The sequence below is a fragment of the Salvia splendens genome, chromosome 17 (assembly GCF_004379255.2).
Source record: "Salvia splendens isolate huo1 chromosome 17, SspV2, whole genome shotgun sequence".
Classification (NCBI taxonomy): domain Eukaryota; kingdom Viridiplantae; phylum Streptophyta; class Magnoliopsida; order Lamiales; family Lamiaceae; genus Salvia; species Salvia splendens.
Window position 1 is genome coordinate 19,983,103 of NC_056048.1, and position 13,118 is coordinate 19,996,220.

The 13,118-nt window shown below is 38.6% G+C and overlaps 1 protein-coding gene across 1 annotated transcript; it reads left to right on the plus strand.

The window, feature by feature from the left end:
- The first annotated feature begins 8,501 nt into the window (after positions 1 to 8,501).
- On the plus strand, positions 8,502 to 12,052 carry LOC121773892 (protein unc-13 homolog). The gene is made up of 5 exons (XM_042170816.1): positions 8,502 to 9,155; positions 9,307 to 10,170; positions 10,261 to 10,719; positions 10,799 to 10,985; positions 11,045 to 12,052. Exons 1-5 carry the CDS (start codon positions 8,589 to 8,591, stop codon positions 11,983 to 11,985), a joined length of 3,018 nt encoding a protein of 1,005 aa, XP_042026750.1. The 5' UTR covers positions 8,502 to 8,588; the 3' UTR covers positions 11,986 to 12,052.
- Positions 12,053 to 13,118: the final 1,066 nt, after the last annotated feature.

The window sequence follows — 13,118 nt, forward strand, 5'->3', positions numbered from 1 at the left end:
TCTTCCCACAGACGGCGCCACTTGTTGGGTCGTGATACCGCCGATCTCACACACGCACGAACGATGAAATAAAGCACGCAAACGATATAACGTGGTTCGGTGATAATCCACCTACGTCCACGGAGAAGATGACCGGAATCTTATTGATGGAACTCTCAATACAAGAACTTCACACTCACAATCTATCACTCTAAGCAAACGCTAGCTAGTGCAAGAATTCTCTTCTAATTGTGTGTGTAATCTGTGTTCTGCGTCTCTCACTACTGAGCTCTATCGAGCTATTTATACAAGATGCAATCAAGAAATAAAATCCAACTAACTCTATTTCCCAAAGTTAGTTATAACCGCTGCTCGGCTAAAACCGAACTGCCATTCTTGGTTAGCAACCGAACTGCATTTCTCGGCTATCAACCGAACTGCCATTCTTGGTTAGCAACCGAACTGCATTTCTCGGCTATCAACCGAACTGCCTTTCTCGGTTATCAACCGAACTGCCTTTCTCGGCTAGCTCAAAGCCGAGCTTTATTTCTTGATCTCTTCTCGGAGCTGCCGAGGCTCCACCACTCGATCACAACCGGACTCAAAGCCGAGCTTCATTTCCGAGCTCAGAAGCCGAGCTCCAGTAGTTTGCATGGACACACTTTCACACCGGCAATGGCGCATTTTTTTAAGTGATTAGTATTTGATAAAAATGAGTTATTCTAAACATTTGTTTTTGACAAATACATATTACTCTTATTGTCTATGTTTATCACCCTCGATTACTTTAAAATCAACACAAACATTAAAAAATTAAATTCAATAAAAATATAAATGCATCAATCCATATTATAAATATAATTAAAAATTATCTTTAGCCCTATCAAATTAATGCCCACAATATAAAAGTAGGAGAGTTCCTATTATTTTTTTTAAAAAAATTCCACTCTTTTTATTTGAATTGAACATTTCATATATGTATAATTGCATGCATAGTTCAATGATAATTGATAATCAATTTGACAAATATTTATATGAACGCATATTGTTTGCACAACGACGAGTATATCTATCATTTTTCTTTGGTGAAAAGGTTTGGTTTTTGTAAATCATTTGGCAGACCAATCGTATTTCTTGTCACAATTTATAAAATGTAAAAGTAAAATAAAAATATTAAATATATGAACTTTCAAATTGCCAATCATGAAGTGTGCATCGCATGCTTGTCGTAATTTATCGGATGTTTATTTTAATATGAAAGCCACCTATATATAAACACCCTTTTAATAATAAACACCCTTTTAATAGGAACATTATAATTCCATAATTTTTATTAACACATATTTATAAATAAAATATTTAGATTCATATTTGGCGACTTTCCGTTTTGAATCTTTTCATAGAAAAAGAGTAAGTAAAATATAGTAAAGCAATTCATGATTGGTATGAACTTTGATTAGCACGATGCTCGAGTTATGGAATACGACGTGTTGTAGAAAAATATAAATTAATAATCACGTAATTAATTAATAATTACAAGTATACATACCACCAATAGATGTTTCTAACTTAGTGACAAATTTCTTTACTTTGTCGATGATATTCTATAGTCTCATCCCTCAATAATTCACCTCTCTCTCTTTGCCTCTCTCACGTAATTTCACGATTGTGTGTGTAGACTTAGACTCAAGTTATAATCCAAAAAATACGTACAAAATTTACTAAGTCAAAATCTTAGCCTAGCAAGACAAGTTAGTATATTGATTTGAGCAAGAAAAGTTATAGTATATATATATATATATATATATATATATATATATATAGGGTTTTAATCTATGCAAAACTAGATTTAAATACAGAAACGCAGAACAATATCATGCGTAGGGCATGTTTAGGTCATTGTTAGTTTATGTTTAGGTCATACTAACAAAGCATGACCTAAAATGATCTTAACATGACATTAAACTCAAATATTATAATATGACCTAAAACTGCTTAATTATGACCTTCCGTGTTTTTGGTTAATTATTGACCATTAGATCATCTAATCCTAGGGCCAAGATTTGGGCTGCATTTCTGGATTTAAACACATACTTGTTTTGATCATCTCCCTATATATATATATATATATATATATATATATATATATATATATATATATATATAGAGGATTGTATTCAAATCCTTTTTCCATATTTTCTGCTATTTCCTTCTTGATCTCAGCCCCACGATTTTGTCATCCGACGGTTAGATTGATGCCACGTGTCATTTAATAATGCAGATTTTCAGTTAAATAATGCACACCGACTAATAATGCACCGTTATAGTGTAATAATGCAGATTTTCAGTTGAATAATGCACACCGACTAATAATGCACCATTATAGTGTAATAATGCAGATCATCTGGACCGTTGATGAATGAGATCTAACGGTTCAGATTAAGAAGGAACTTAAATCTAAGAGGAGAAAAGGAGTTTAACACTACCATATATATATATATATATATATATATATATATATATATATATATATATAGGGGAGCGTTATTCTCCTTTTACATCTTAGATCCTTTTTCCTTCTTAATATTACGCGTTAGATCTAAGGTATCAACGGATCAGATTGATTCTATAAAACTGGTTCCGTGTTGCATTATAGAAGGTGGTTGTATGCATTACAGGGTTATTATTGACATTTGACGGAAAAGTAACTGCCACATTTTGGTATCTGCGAATAATGCACCACATGGTCACGAGTAATGCATATAATTGACTATAAAATGCACAATATGTGAACTGCAATGCATACGAATAAGATGTACCATGTTATGATGTTTGGACACACGTTTCTTGTTTCCCCTAAGGGTTTAATAAGCTTAGGGGCTAGGGTATAGTACGTAGACACGTATGTAATCTTCACATGGTAACGAGTAATGGATATAATTGACTATATAATGCACAATTTGTGAACTGCAATGCATACGAACAAGATGTGCTGTGTTATGATGTTTGACACACGTTTCTTGTTTCCCCTAAGGGTTTAATAAGCTTAGGGGCTAGGGTATAGTACGTACGCATTAATAACACATTATAAAACGATACGAATAATTCACCAAATTGTCACGAGTAATGGATGTTATTAACAATATAACGCACAATATGTGAACTGCAATGCATACGAATAAGATGTACCATGTTATGATGTTTGACACACGCTTCTTGTTTCCCCTAAGGGTTTAATAAGCTTAGGGGCTAGGGTATAGTACGTAGACATTACTAACAAATTGTTGTTATTGGAGTATACGTATGTGCATTATTTGGTTTAGGTAGTGCATTATGTAGCTGTTAATTGTCATTATCTCAGTATATTATGCATTATTAGAGGTATTGTGTATATGGGTTAATCAACGGATTGAAGATTACATACGTGCATTTAGTAATGTCTACGTACTATACCCTAGCCCCTAAGCTTATTAAACCCTTAGGGGAAACAAGAAACGTGTGTCAAACATCATAACATGGTACATCTTATTCGTATGCATTGCAGTTCACATATTGTGCATTATATAGTTAATAACATCCATTACTCGTGACAATTTGGTGAATTATTCGTATCATTTTATAATTTGTTATTAATGCGTACGTACTATACCCTAGCCCCTAAGCTTATTAAACCCTTAGGAGAAACAAGAAACGTGTGTCAAACATCATAACACATCACATCTTGTTCGTATGCATTGCAGTTCACAAATTGTGCATTATATAGCCAATTATATCCATTACTCGTTACCATGTGAAGATTACATACGTGTCTACGTACTATACCCTAGCCCCTAAGCTTATTAAACCCTTAGGGGAAACAAGAAACGTGTGTCCAAACATCATAACATGGTACATCTTATTCGTATGCATTGCAGTTAACATATTGTGCATTATATAGTCAATTATATGCATTACTCGTGACCATGTAGTGCATTATTCGTAGGGGTTTCCAGCCATTATTAGATTACTATTGTACCCTCATAATGCACAAAATATGACAAATAATGCAACACGGGATTAATTACCCAATGTTGATCTTGACCGTCCATTTCTCTAATCTAATGGCTGATATTAAGAAGGAAAAAGGAGGAAATATAGGAAAAGGAAATGAATACATCCCTATATATATATATATATATATATATATATATAGGGTTGTCTTATATACAAAACAATCTAAAGTGTATAACCTAGAACTACATTTCATCCATTGGATGAGGAAAAAGGATAGTCAAGATCAAATTTCATACATAATCACTATGCATCGGTTATAACCACCCCACTAATCATGTTTTCAATCCAAATTTGGCCTTGGTTCTACATTTAAGATTGATTCTACATTTAAGAATAGTTCTATCTTGATCACAACCCTATATATATATATATATATATATATATATATATATATATATATAGGGTCATGATCTATGGCAAACACCTCTTAACCATATAACTAGAGAACAAATAATAGCCACAAGATCAAAAAAATCAAGGGCTAGTATTAATTTTTGAATTTAATGAGATATTAGTTCCCTCAATCACAAATTTACTCCACAATAATAAGGCGGGGGTATAATGGTCATTGCACATCCAAAATTAGATTACATCATTGACATTTGAAAAAGAAACCGCTTTCTTCTCTTCTCATCCTCTTCCTTCTTCTGCAAAATAGTTCTCAGCTCTCCTACCGTCGATTCGTCCGATTGAAGAGGAATTCGATTGGAAATTATCAATATTTTCGCGATTCAAGTGACTCTCTTTCCCCGACGAAGGAATCTGCATCGGTGTCTCCAATCATCACTCTTCCAGCGGCCAACAACACCGCCACCGTCAACAAGGTGGCGGCGGCGCTCCGGAAGGAGCTCATCTCGGTGATCAAGGAGAAGAAGGAGGCGATGGCCAAGGGCGGGCCGCTCTACGACATCTTGTCGCACATGATCGTGGCATCTGACCCCGAGCGGGAACACACAGATCTATGATATGATTTAGCCTGCATTTCCCAATTTATCTTCTATTTTTCTTAGTTTTGATTTCCTTTAATTAGGGAATTAACATTAGGTGATAAGCTATTGTTGCAATTTTTATGATGGGATGTAGTGTAGTATTTGAATTTTGTGAGATTTTAGCTATGTATTTCAGATGTAGCCCATTTCTGTTTCGTCTTGCTCTGATCTAATTATAATATCAATGTTGAATTGTCCCAAAAATAATCATGCTAAGAGTGAAGAGTGAAGTAAAATCATGCTAAGAGTGATGTGTTTTGTAAACAAGAGTGAAGTGAAATCATGCTAAAAGTGATGTGTTTTGTAAACAAGAGTGAAGTAAAATCTGAGTAAGAGTGATGTGTTTTGTGAACAAGAGTGAAGTAAAATCTGAGTAAGAGTGATGTGTTTTGTAAACAAGAGTGAAGTAAAATCTGAGTAAGAGTGATGTGTTTTGTGAACAAGAGTGAAGTAAAATCTGAGTAAGAGTGATGTGTTTTTGTGAACAAGAGTGAAGTAAAATCTGAGTAAGAGTGATGTGTTTTTGTGAACAAGAGTGAAGTAAAATCTGAGTAAGAGTAATGTGTTTTGTGAACAAGAGTGAAGTAAAACCTGAGTAAGAGTGATGTGTTTTGTGAACAAGAGTGAAGTAAAATCTGAGTAAGAGTGATGTGTTTTGTGAACAAGAGTGAAGTAAAACCTGAGTAAAAGTGATGTGTTTTGTGAACAAGAGTGAAGTAAAATCAGAATAAGAGTGATGTGTTTTGTGAACAAGAGTGAAGTAAAATCAGAATAAGAGTGATGTGTTTTGTGAACAAGAGTGAAGTGTTTTCTGAACAAGAGTGAAGTGTTTTGTGAACAAGAGTGAAGTGTTTTCTGAACAAGAGTGAAGTGTTTTGTGAACAAGAGTGAAGTAAAATCAGAATAAAAGTGATGTGTTTTGTACACAAGAGTGAAGTAAAATCATGTTTTCACAGAAGCATGATCTTTACCCAAACATATAAACGAAAGTTGGTACTGTACTACTTATATAATTAAAAAAAAAATTTGGTTGCTTGATTAAATTATAAATTGGCAGAAAAGTCACAGTCAATTTCTCATCATTCTAACCTTTTACAAAAATAGCTAATTATTTTATAATTTTAATATTTTTTTAATTATCTCATAATATTAAATTTGAAAAAAGTTAAATTTCTATGGAGACAAAATGTTCAACTACCGTGCTTAATATTAATTTTTACACGATAAAAAATTCAAACACAAGCCAAAATAATGTTAAAGTTGTGGGATTAATCTAAGTTTACAATTTTATCAACATCAATTATAATCCGTATATATAAAAGAATTGGAAAGAGAGAGGAGCAGTTGAAAGTAGTTGATAGTAGTCTTGACGACGAAATCCTCAATTGCGAAGCGAGCTCTATTGTAATTGTGAATGTAGACTGATCATTCGATCCACCTCCTTTTACACTTGTATCGAGCTGAAGGCAGAGCAAGTGGGTTTTGGCGTTACGTTGGGTGATTTCAATTCGCGCTGGAACAACAATTTTCACAGAAGCATGTTCATGATCCTATTTTATATTTTCATATTGTAATTTCCAAAAATACCCTTAGCCTATTTTGTATTATTAAAATAAATAATATTTGTTCCATTAAGATGTGTGGCTGAGATTTGTTCTCTAGTTATACACTTAAGATTAGTTATACCTTGATCACTACCCTATATATATATATATATTGATTTGATGATTGCAAAAAGTAATATGTATTTGCCAAAAACAAATGTTTAGAATAACTCATTTTTATCAAATACTAACCACTTAAAAAATGCGCCATTGCCGGGGATCGAACCCGAGTCACCCGGGTGATAGGCGGGAATACTAACCAGTGTGACGCACAAGGGTTATGCATCATTAGAGTAAGACGCATAACCCTTATGCGTTATTGAACGACGCATAACCCTTGTGCGTCACTCCCCCATTCAGAATAAATCTAATCTTCTTCATTAAAATGGAATTCAATTAACATGCTTTAACAAAAAAAGAAAGAACTCAAGAATCAACGAAGAAAAACCCGGAAAGGAGCTTATAATACGCTCGACGCAAAATAATAATTAAAATAACAAAATAAATCCCTAAACAATAAAAATAATGAAATAAAAGGAAATAACTAAACTAAATAATCCTCTTCTGTCTCGGCTTGGTGAAGTCCGCCTCAAGGCTTGGCGTAGTCGGCCAAGCGGTTCGGTTGACGTCTCTGTCTCCGTGATCGGTCCCTCGCGATGCTCCGTTCTGGCTCTTTGTGATTTGTTTCCCTTGTATCCACGATCTCCTCGTCCGCTAGCCCTTCGGTAACACTCTCCCTAATCCGAGCTGCATGGTCCGTAACAGGCTACCTTATCTAGTGACGCTCAACCCTCCTTCCACACCTCAACACACACTGCTGAAGTGGTCGACTGGCCACCCCATTCCGTCAGTTGCTGCGTCTAAAGCTTCATCTCAGCTAGATCTCATACAAGGGAAGAGAAGGATTTGGTTCTGTGGAGCATATCAAGGTGCATGGAAAAGCCATTTTCACTAATGCACGACGCCATCTACTCCCAATATATACTTATGTTGTTTCTTTGTATTGTTCTCTCAGGCTATGGCTTTCACGAGGATGGACTAAAGGTACGTGTCGACTAAAGTACACAGCTATGTTCATAGATTTAAGATTACACATTTTAAGTGGCCAATCATAGTGTTACTCTTACTGTAAGAATATTTAGAATCCTTTTCATGTATTAATGCAACATTTTCAATTGAATTCATTAGAAGAGCTGATAATGGATTGTAAGCTTAACCTGTGTTGTAACAGGCAGGAATAAATGCTGCCAATGGCTTACTTAGAACAAAAGTGGTTACATATAATTAATGTTCCACATTAATTGGTTCTTATGTTAAAGGCTGATGTTAGGGGATCAGTAGTCAGTACCCTAGGCATATCAACACAAGAAAGGTACACATTTAATTATGAAAATGCAAAATAATTTTATGATATAATTACTTTAGTTTTAACGGATTACCATACATTTTTCGATTGAAATTAATTATAATCCTAATATATAAAAGTAGAATCCACCTTTTACTAATTTTTTTCCCACTTTCTTTCTTAAAGTGAAACAATTTTTTAAAACTCGTACCGGTTAAAATTAAGACATTTATTGGTGCACGGAAAAAGTATAAAGTATTGTAACCTGCATGCATGATATATTAAATTAATAAATATGATGGATGTTATTGATTCTTAATCATGAACTGAGATGTGATATTTTAAATCGTATTAGTATCATAATAGAGTAATATAAGTATGATACAGTTTATTTAGAAGTTGTTAAAAAAATTCGGATCGCAAACTTAAAATAGAATTTTCCTTAAATAGTTAATGTTGGATTGGTAAGCCAGCCACCTTATTTCTCAACATTGATCACCTCTCTCTCTCGACCCTTGCCTCCTATTTTCTTAGCAATATTATGTGAATCAGTGCATCTCTCCCGCCGGATTCTTCACAACGCAGATTTCACTCGCCGGAAATTCGACCCCACCGGCAATGGGTCGTGATTTCCGCATTTCCGTGAGCCACCAGAGCGCCCCCTCCTCGCCGCGCACTCCTAACAGCCACCGCTCGTCCACACCCACACACGACCTCTCGTCGCCCTTCAGCGGGATCGAAGGGCTCGAGCGCGATGAGCTCCGCGAGGCGGCCTACGAGGTGTTCTTCACGGCGTGCCGCTCCTCTCCTGGCTTCGGAGGCCGTAACGCCCTCTCCTATTACAACTCCTCCATCGACACCGCCGACCCGTACGGGGCCTGCCCCGGCTCCCCAGGGAAGCATAACGGCGTTGGAATGGCCGTCACCAGCCGCGTGAAGAGAGCATTGGGGCTCAAGATGCTGAAACGCTCGCCGGCTTCGCGGCGGACAAACTCATGCGGGGCAGTGCCCATGCCCACGTCCCCTGGCTCGTCCACGCCCGATCCGTCCAGCCCGAGGTTCGGGCCTGTTTCGAGGACGAGGCGGCCGCTGACTTCGGCGGAGATTATGCGGCAGCAGATGAAAGTGAGTGAGCAGAGCGACAATAGGCTGCGGAAAACTCTGATGAGAACTCTTGTTGGCCAAGTAGGTATTCATTCCAGGTTTTGCATCTTCAAATAAGTACTCCTATATAAATGCATAACTGCATAACAAGAATTTATTTATGCAGTTATGCATTTAAGATTACCTATAATGTTAATTTATATAGGAGGTGGTTGGTGGTGGTGGTGTTTAGATGGGGCGGCGTGCAGAGACGATCATCCTCCCATTGGAGCTTCTCCGGCACCTAAAGCCATCGGAGTTCAGCGACGCAGATGAGTACCACACGTGGCAGAGGCGACAGCTGAAAATACTAGAGGCAGGACTAGTACTCCACCCATCCATCCCGCTAGACAAAATGGATGCATTCGCCATCAAGTTTAAAGAGATTCTAGACTCCTCCGACCAGAAGGCCATTGACACCGGAAAAAACTCCGTTACCATGCGAGCTCTCTGCAACTGTGTGGTATCTCTGGCCTGGCGCAGCCCCAATGGAGGCAGCACCGATGTCTGCCACTGGGCTGACGGATACCCTCTCAATGTCCACATCTACACATCACTGCTCGCTTCCATCTTCGACTCCAAGGAAGAGACCATGGTGCTAGACGAAGTCGATGAGTTGATCGAGCTCATCAAGAAGACATGGTCCACTTTGGGAATCAACAGATACGTCCACAACCTCAGCTTCACCTGGGTTCTTTTCGAGCAATTTGTCGCGACTGGTCAAGTGGAACCTGATCTCCTAGCTGCATCTTATGCCATGTTGACTGAGGTTGCTAGTGATGCTAAGAAATCAGACCGAGATCCTTACTATCTCAGAATGCTCGCCCAAGCTCTTAATTCCATGAACATGTGGATGGAATCCAGGTTGCTTAATTACCATGACAATTTCAACAGAGAAACAATTGGCCTAATGGAGAATATGCTTCCTTTACTTTTCTCCCTTAACAAAATATTAGAAGAGGATGTACCAACTTACGTTGTTTCCGGCGCCAACGAATTCACTGGAAATCGAGTTGATTATTACATTCGATCTTCTCTGAAGAACGCATTCGACAAGGTTTGTAAACAAATACTCTCTCTGTCCGCCCTTACTTGTCACTCAAAATAGATTAAGATGAAAACTAATTAATCAAATTGGAAAAAAAAGATGGTAGAAAATGAAGACGCAACGGAGTTGATGAGCAACGGCGAAGCGCGGGAGGCAAGCGAGCTGCTAATGAAGTTAGCAGGGAAAATAGAAGAGCTGGCCATGAAGGAGAAGGACACTTTCAGCCCTCTTCTGAAGAGATGGCACCCGATCGCCGCTGGGGTTGCTGCAGTGACGCTGCACACGTGCTACGGGGGTTTGCTCAAGCAATATTTGACAGGAAGATCGCCGCTCTTGAATGAGACGGTGATGGTCATGCAGAGGGCCGGGAAGCTGGAGAAGAGCCTGGTGCAGCTGGTGGTGGAGGATGCGGTGGAGTGCGAGGACGGTGGCAAGGCCATTGTAAAAGAGATGGTTCTTTATGAAGTGGATACCATCATTTATAAACAGATGAAGCAATGGATTCAAGACAGACTGTCCAAAGGGAAGGAGCATGTCTTGAGAGCGAAGCAAACTGAAGTAATTAATTATTATTAAGTCATCATAATAGTATTTCATATGCATGGTAATGAATTTATGGTTGGTGATGGTGTTGCAGACATGGAATCCCAAGTCGAAACATGAACCTCACGCTTATTCAGCAGTAGAGGTGGTCTCCTTTGCCAAGGAAGCCCTCGAGAATTTCTTCGACATTTCCATCACTATAACCGAGACCTCATTCCATTATCTCATCGATGCCTTGCAGACCGTCTTACGTGAATACATTGCCTTTGTTGCCTCATGCGGTAAGATGGATATATCATCGTATGGTATCTATCTATGGTTTCATGAATCAATTTTGCAGGAACAAAGCAGGGCTGCATGCCTACACTTCCACCACTAACACGCTGCAGCCGTGACTCAAAGTTCGCAAAGCTCTGGAAAAGGGCGGCTTGTAGCGTTGGAGTGGAAGATCTGAACCAGATTCTGTCTGGGGGCGATAGAAGCCATCACCGGCCGACGACAAGCCGTGGAACGCAACGACTGTACATAAGGCTTAACACCTTGCACTACCTAGTCTCGCAATTGCAAAGCTTGGACAAATCAGTGTCCATGTCGCCCAAAGTCCACCGATCCACCAACAGAAAACCCTCCTCCTACTTGGAACCTAGTTTATCCATGTTACGAATCGCCTGCCAGCATGTCTCTGAGGTGGCTGCGTACCGCCTCATATTCATAGACTCCAACTCCGTTCTGCACGGCAACCTCTACGTGGGTGGCGTGGGCAACATGCGCATCAATTCGGCGCTGAGAGTTCTAAAGCAGAACCTCACTCTCCTGTGCGCCATAGTCAGCGAGAGAGGCCAGCCCATGGCGCTCAAGGAAGTGATGAGGGCATGCTTTGAGTTGTTTATGAGGGTGCTTCTAGCCGGGGGAAACAACAGGATGTTCTGCCAGCTAGATCACCCTGCCATAGAGGAGGATTTCGAACTCCTCAAGTCGTTATTCTGCACGTTCCTGAGCGCGGACGACATGGTGGAGAGGGAGTCTGAGGTGGTGCAAGGGGTGTTGGCGCTCATGGGGCAGTCCACGGAGCAATTGATCGAGGATTTCAACAGCGTTGCAACCGAGTCGTGTGGAGAAGGCCATAAGATCCCCATACCGCCTACCACAGCAAACTGGAGCCGCTCTGATGCCAACACCATATTGAGGGTGCTCTGTGCTAGGAAAGACCGAGCTGCCAATCATTTTCTCAAGAAAACATTTCACATGGCTAAGAGGGGGACTGGCGTTAGGGCTATTTGAGATCTATATCAAATATACAGGATATGTGTAAATAAGATTTGTTTTAATTGTATCCATTTTTGTAGATGTCCACGTAAAGATAGGGGTTGAAAGATTTTATCCTTTACTCTCTACCAATTTTTTTAACGAATTTTGCGCCAAATCTCTATTTGTCAGGATCAGTTTTTTTTTTTGCCTTTATAAGTGTCAAATCTGTTATCGAATAAGACAGAAGAATAGATAATAGCGCACCTAGGTCTAGTCCACCAGGACCCTACAGGGTTCCGAGTTAGCCCTGCTCGGGATGTGTGCTAATCAAGTTCTAATATATTACTCCCTCCGTCCCGCACTACTCGCACTTATTTCATTTTTTGGGCGTCCCAAGTTACTTGCACTCTTTCCATTTTTAGTAAAAAATTTCACCTACAGCCGTCATTTTTGACTTTCCTATACACTCATTCCTTAATCTCCGAGCCGAAAAGGAAATGAGCGAGTAGCCCGGGACGAAGGGAGTATTAGGTAAGAAATTTCCAATTCCAAATTTAGCAAGCTATTTGGTCCATTCAACGGGTTTCTAACATCACTCACATCCCTATCTCCATGCAAGGTTTCTAAAGTATTAAATTCAATTTAAGGTCAGTCCAAAAGTCTTCTACTTCATAAGACGGTTTCTATCTCGTTTTGCGATAGTTAAGAAAATTCTGATAAAATAATTAATTGTGGTGCGTAACACAACCCAATGGAAATCAAAGAAGTAGAGAGTAATGAAACTACTAATTGAATTATTAAATAGAATAAAGAACGGTATTTTTAAGCCGAATCGAGTAGACCTCTTTCTCCAAGGCGAGATACACCCTGATAGTGCTCTTGGTCCGGAAAAATCGTTTTCATGTGAAGTTTATTTTAATTTTTATAATTTTTATGCGAAGTTTATTTTAATTTTTGTAATTGATTGGTGACGTTTAGGGGTGAGCAAAAAAACCGGAAACCGAATATCCGAACCGAACCAAACCGAATTTTTGAAATTCGGTTCGGTTATTTCGGTTTTTCGGTTTGGTTTTGAAAATATAAAAATTTCAGTTTTTCGGTTCGGTTCGGTTCGGGCGAAGAAAAAAACCGAAAAACCGAAAAACCGAATTATATATATATTCTAT

What these genes read in the sequence shown, in the direction of transcription:
- LOC121773892 (XM_042170816.1), top strand. Translation starts at nt 8,589, where the DNA reads ATGGGTCGTGATTTCCGCATTTCCGTGAGCCACCAGAGCGCCCCCTCC. An exon ending in TGAAGAACGCATTCGACAAG is followed by an intron (nt 10,171 to 10,260) that starts GTTTGTAAACAA and finishes TGGAAAAAAAAG; the next exon opens with ATGGTAGAAAATGAAGACGC. An exon ending in TGAGAGCGAAGCAAACTGAA is followed by an intron (nt 10,720 to 10,798) that starts GTAATTAATTAT and finishes ATGGTGTTGCAG; the next exon opens with ACATGGAATCCCAAGTCGAA.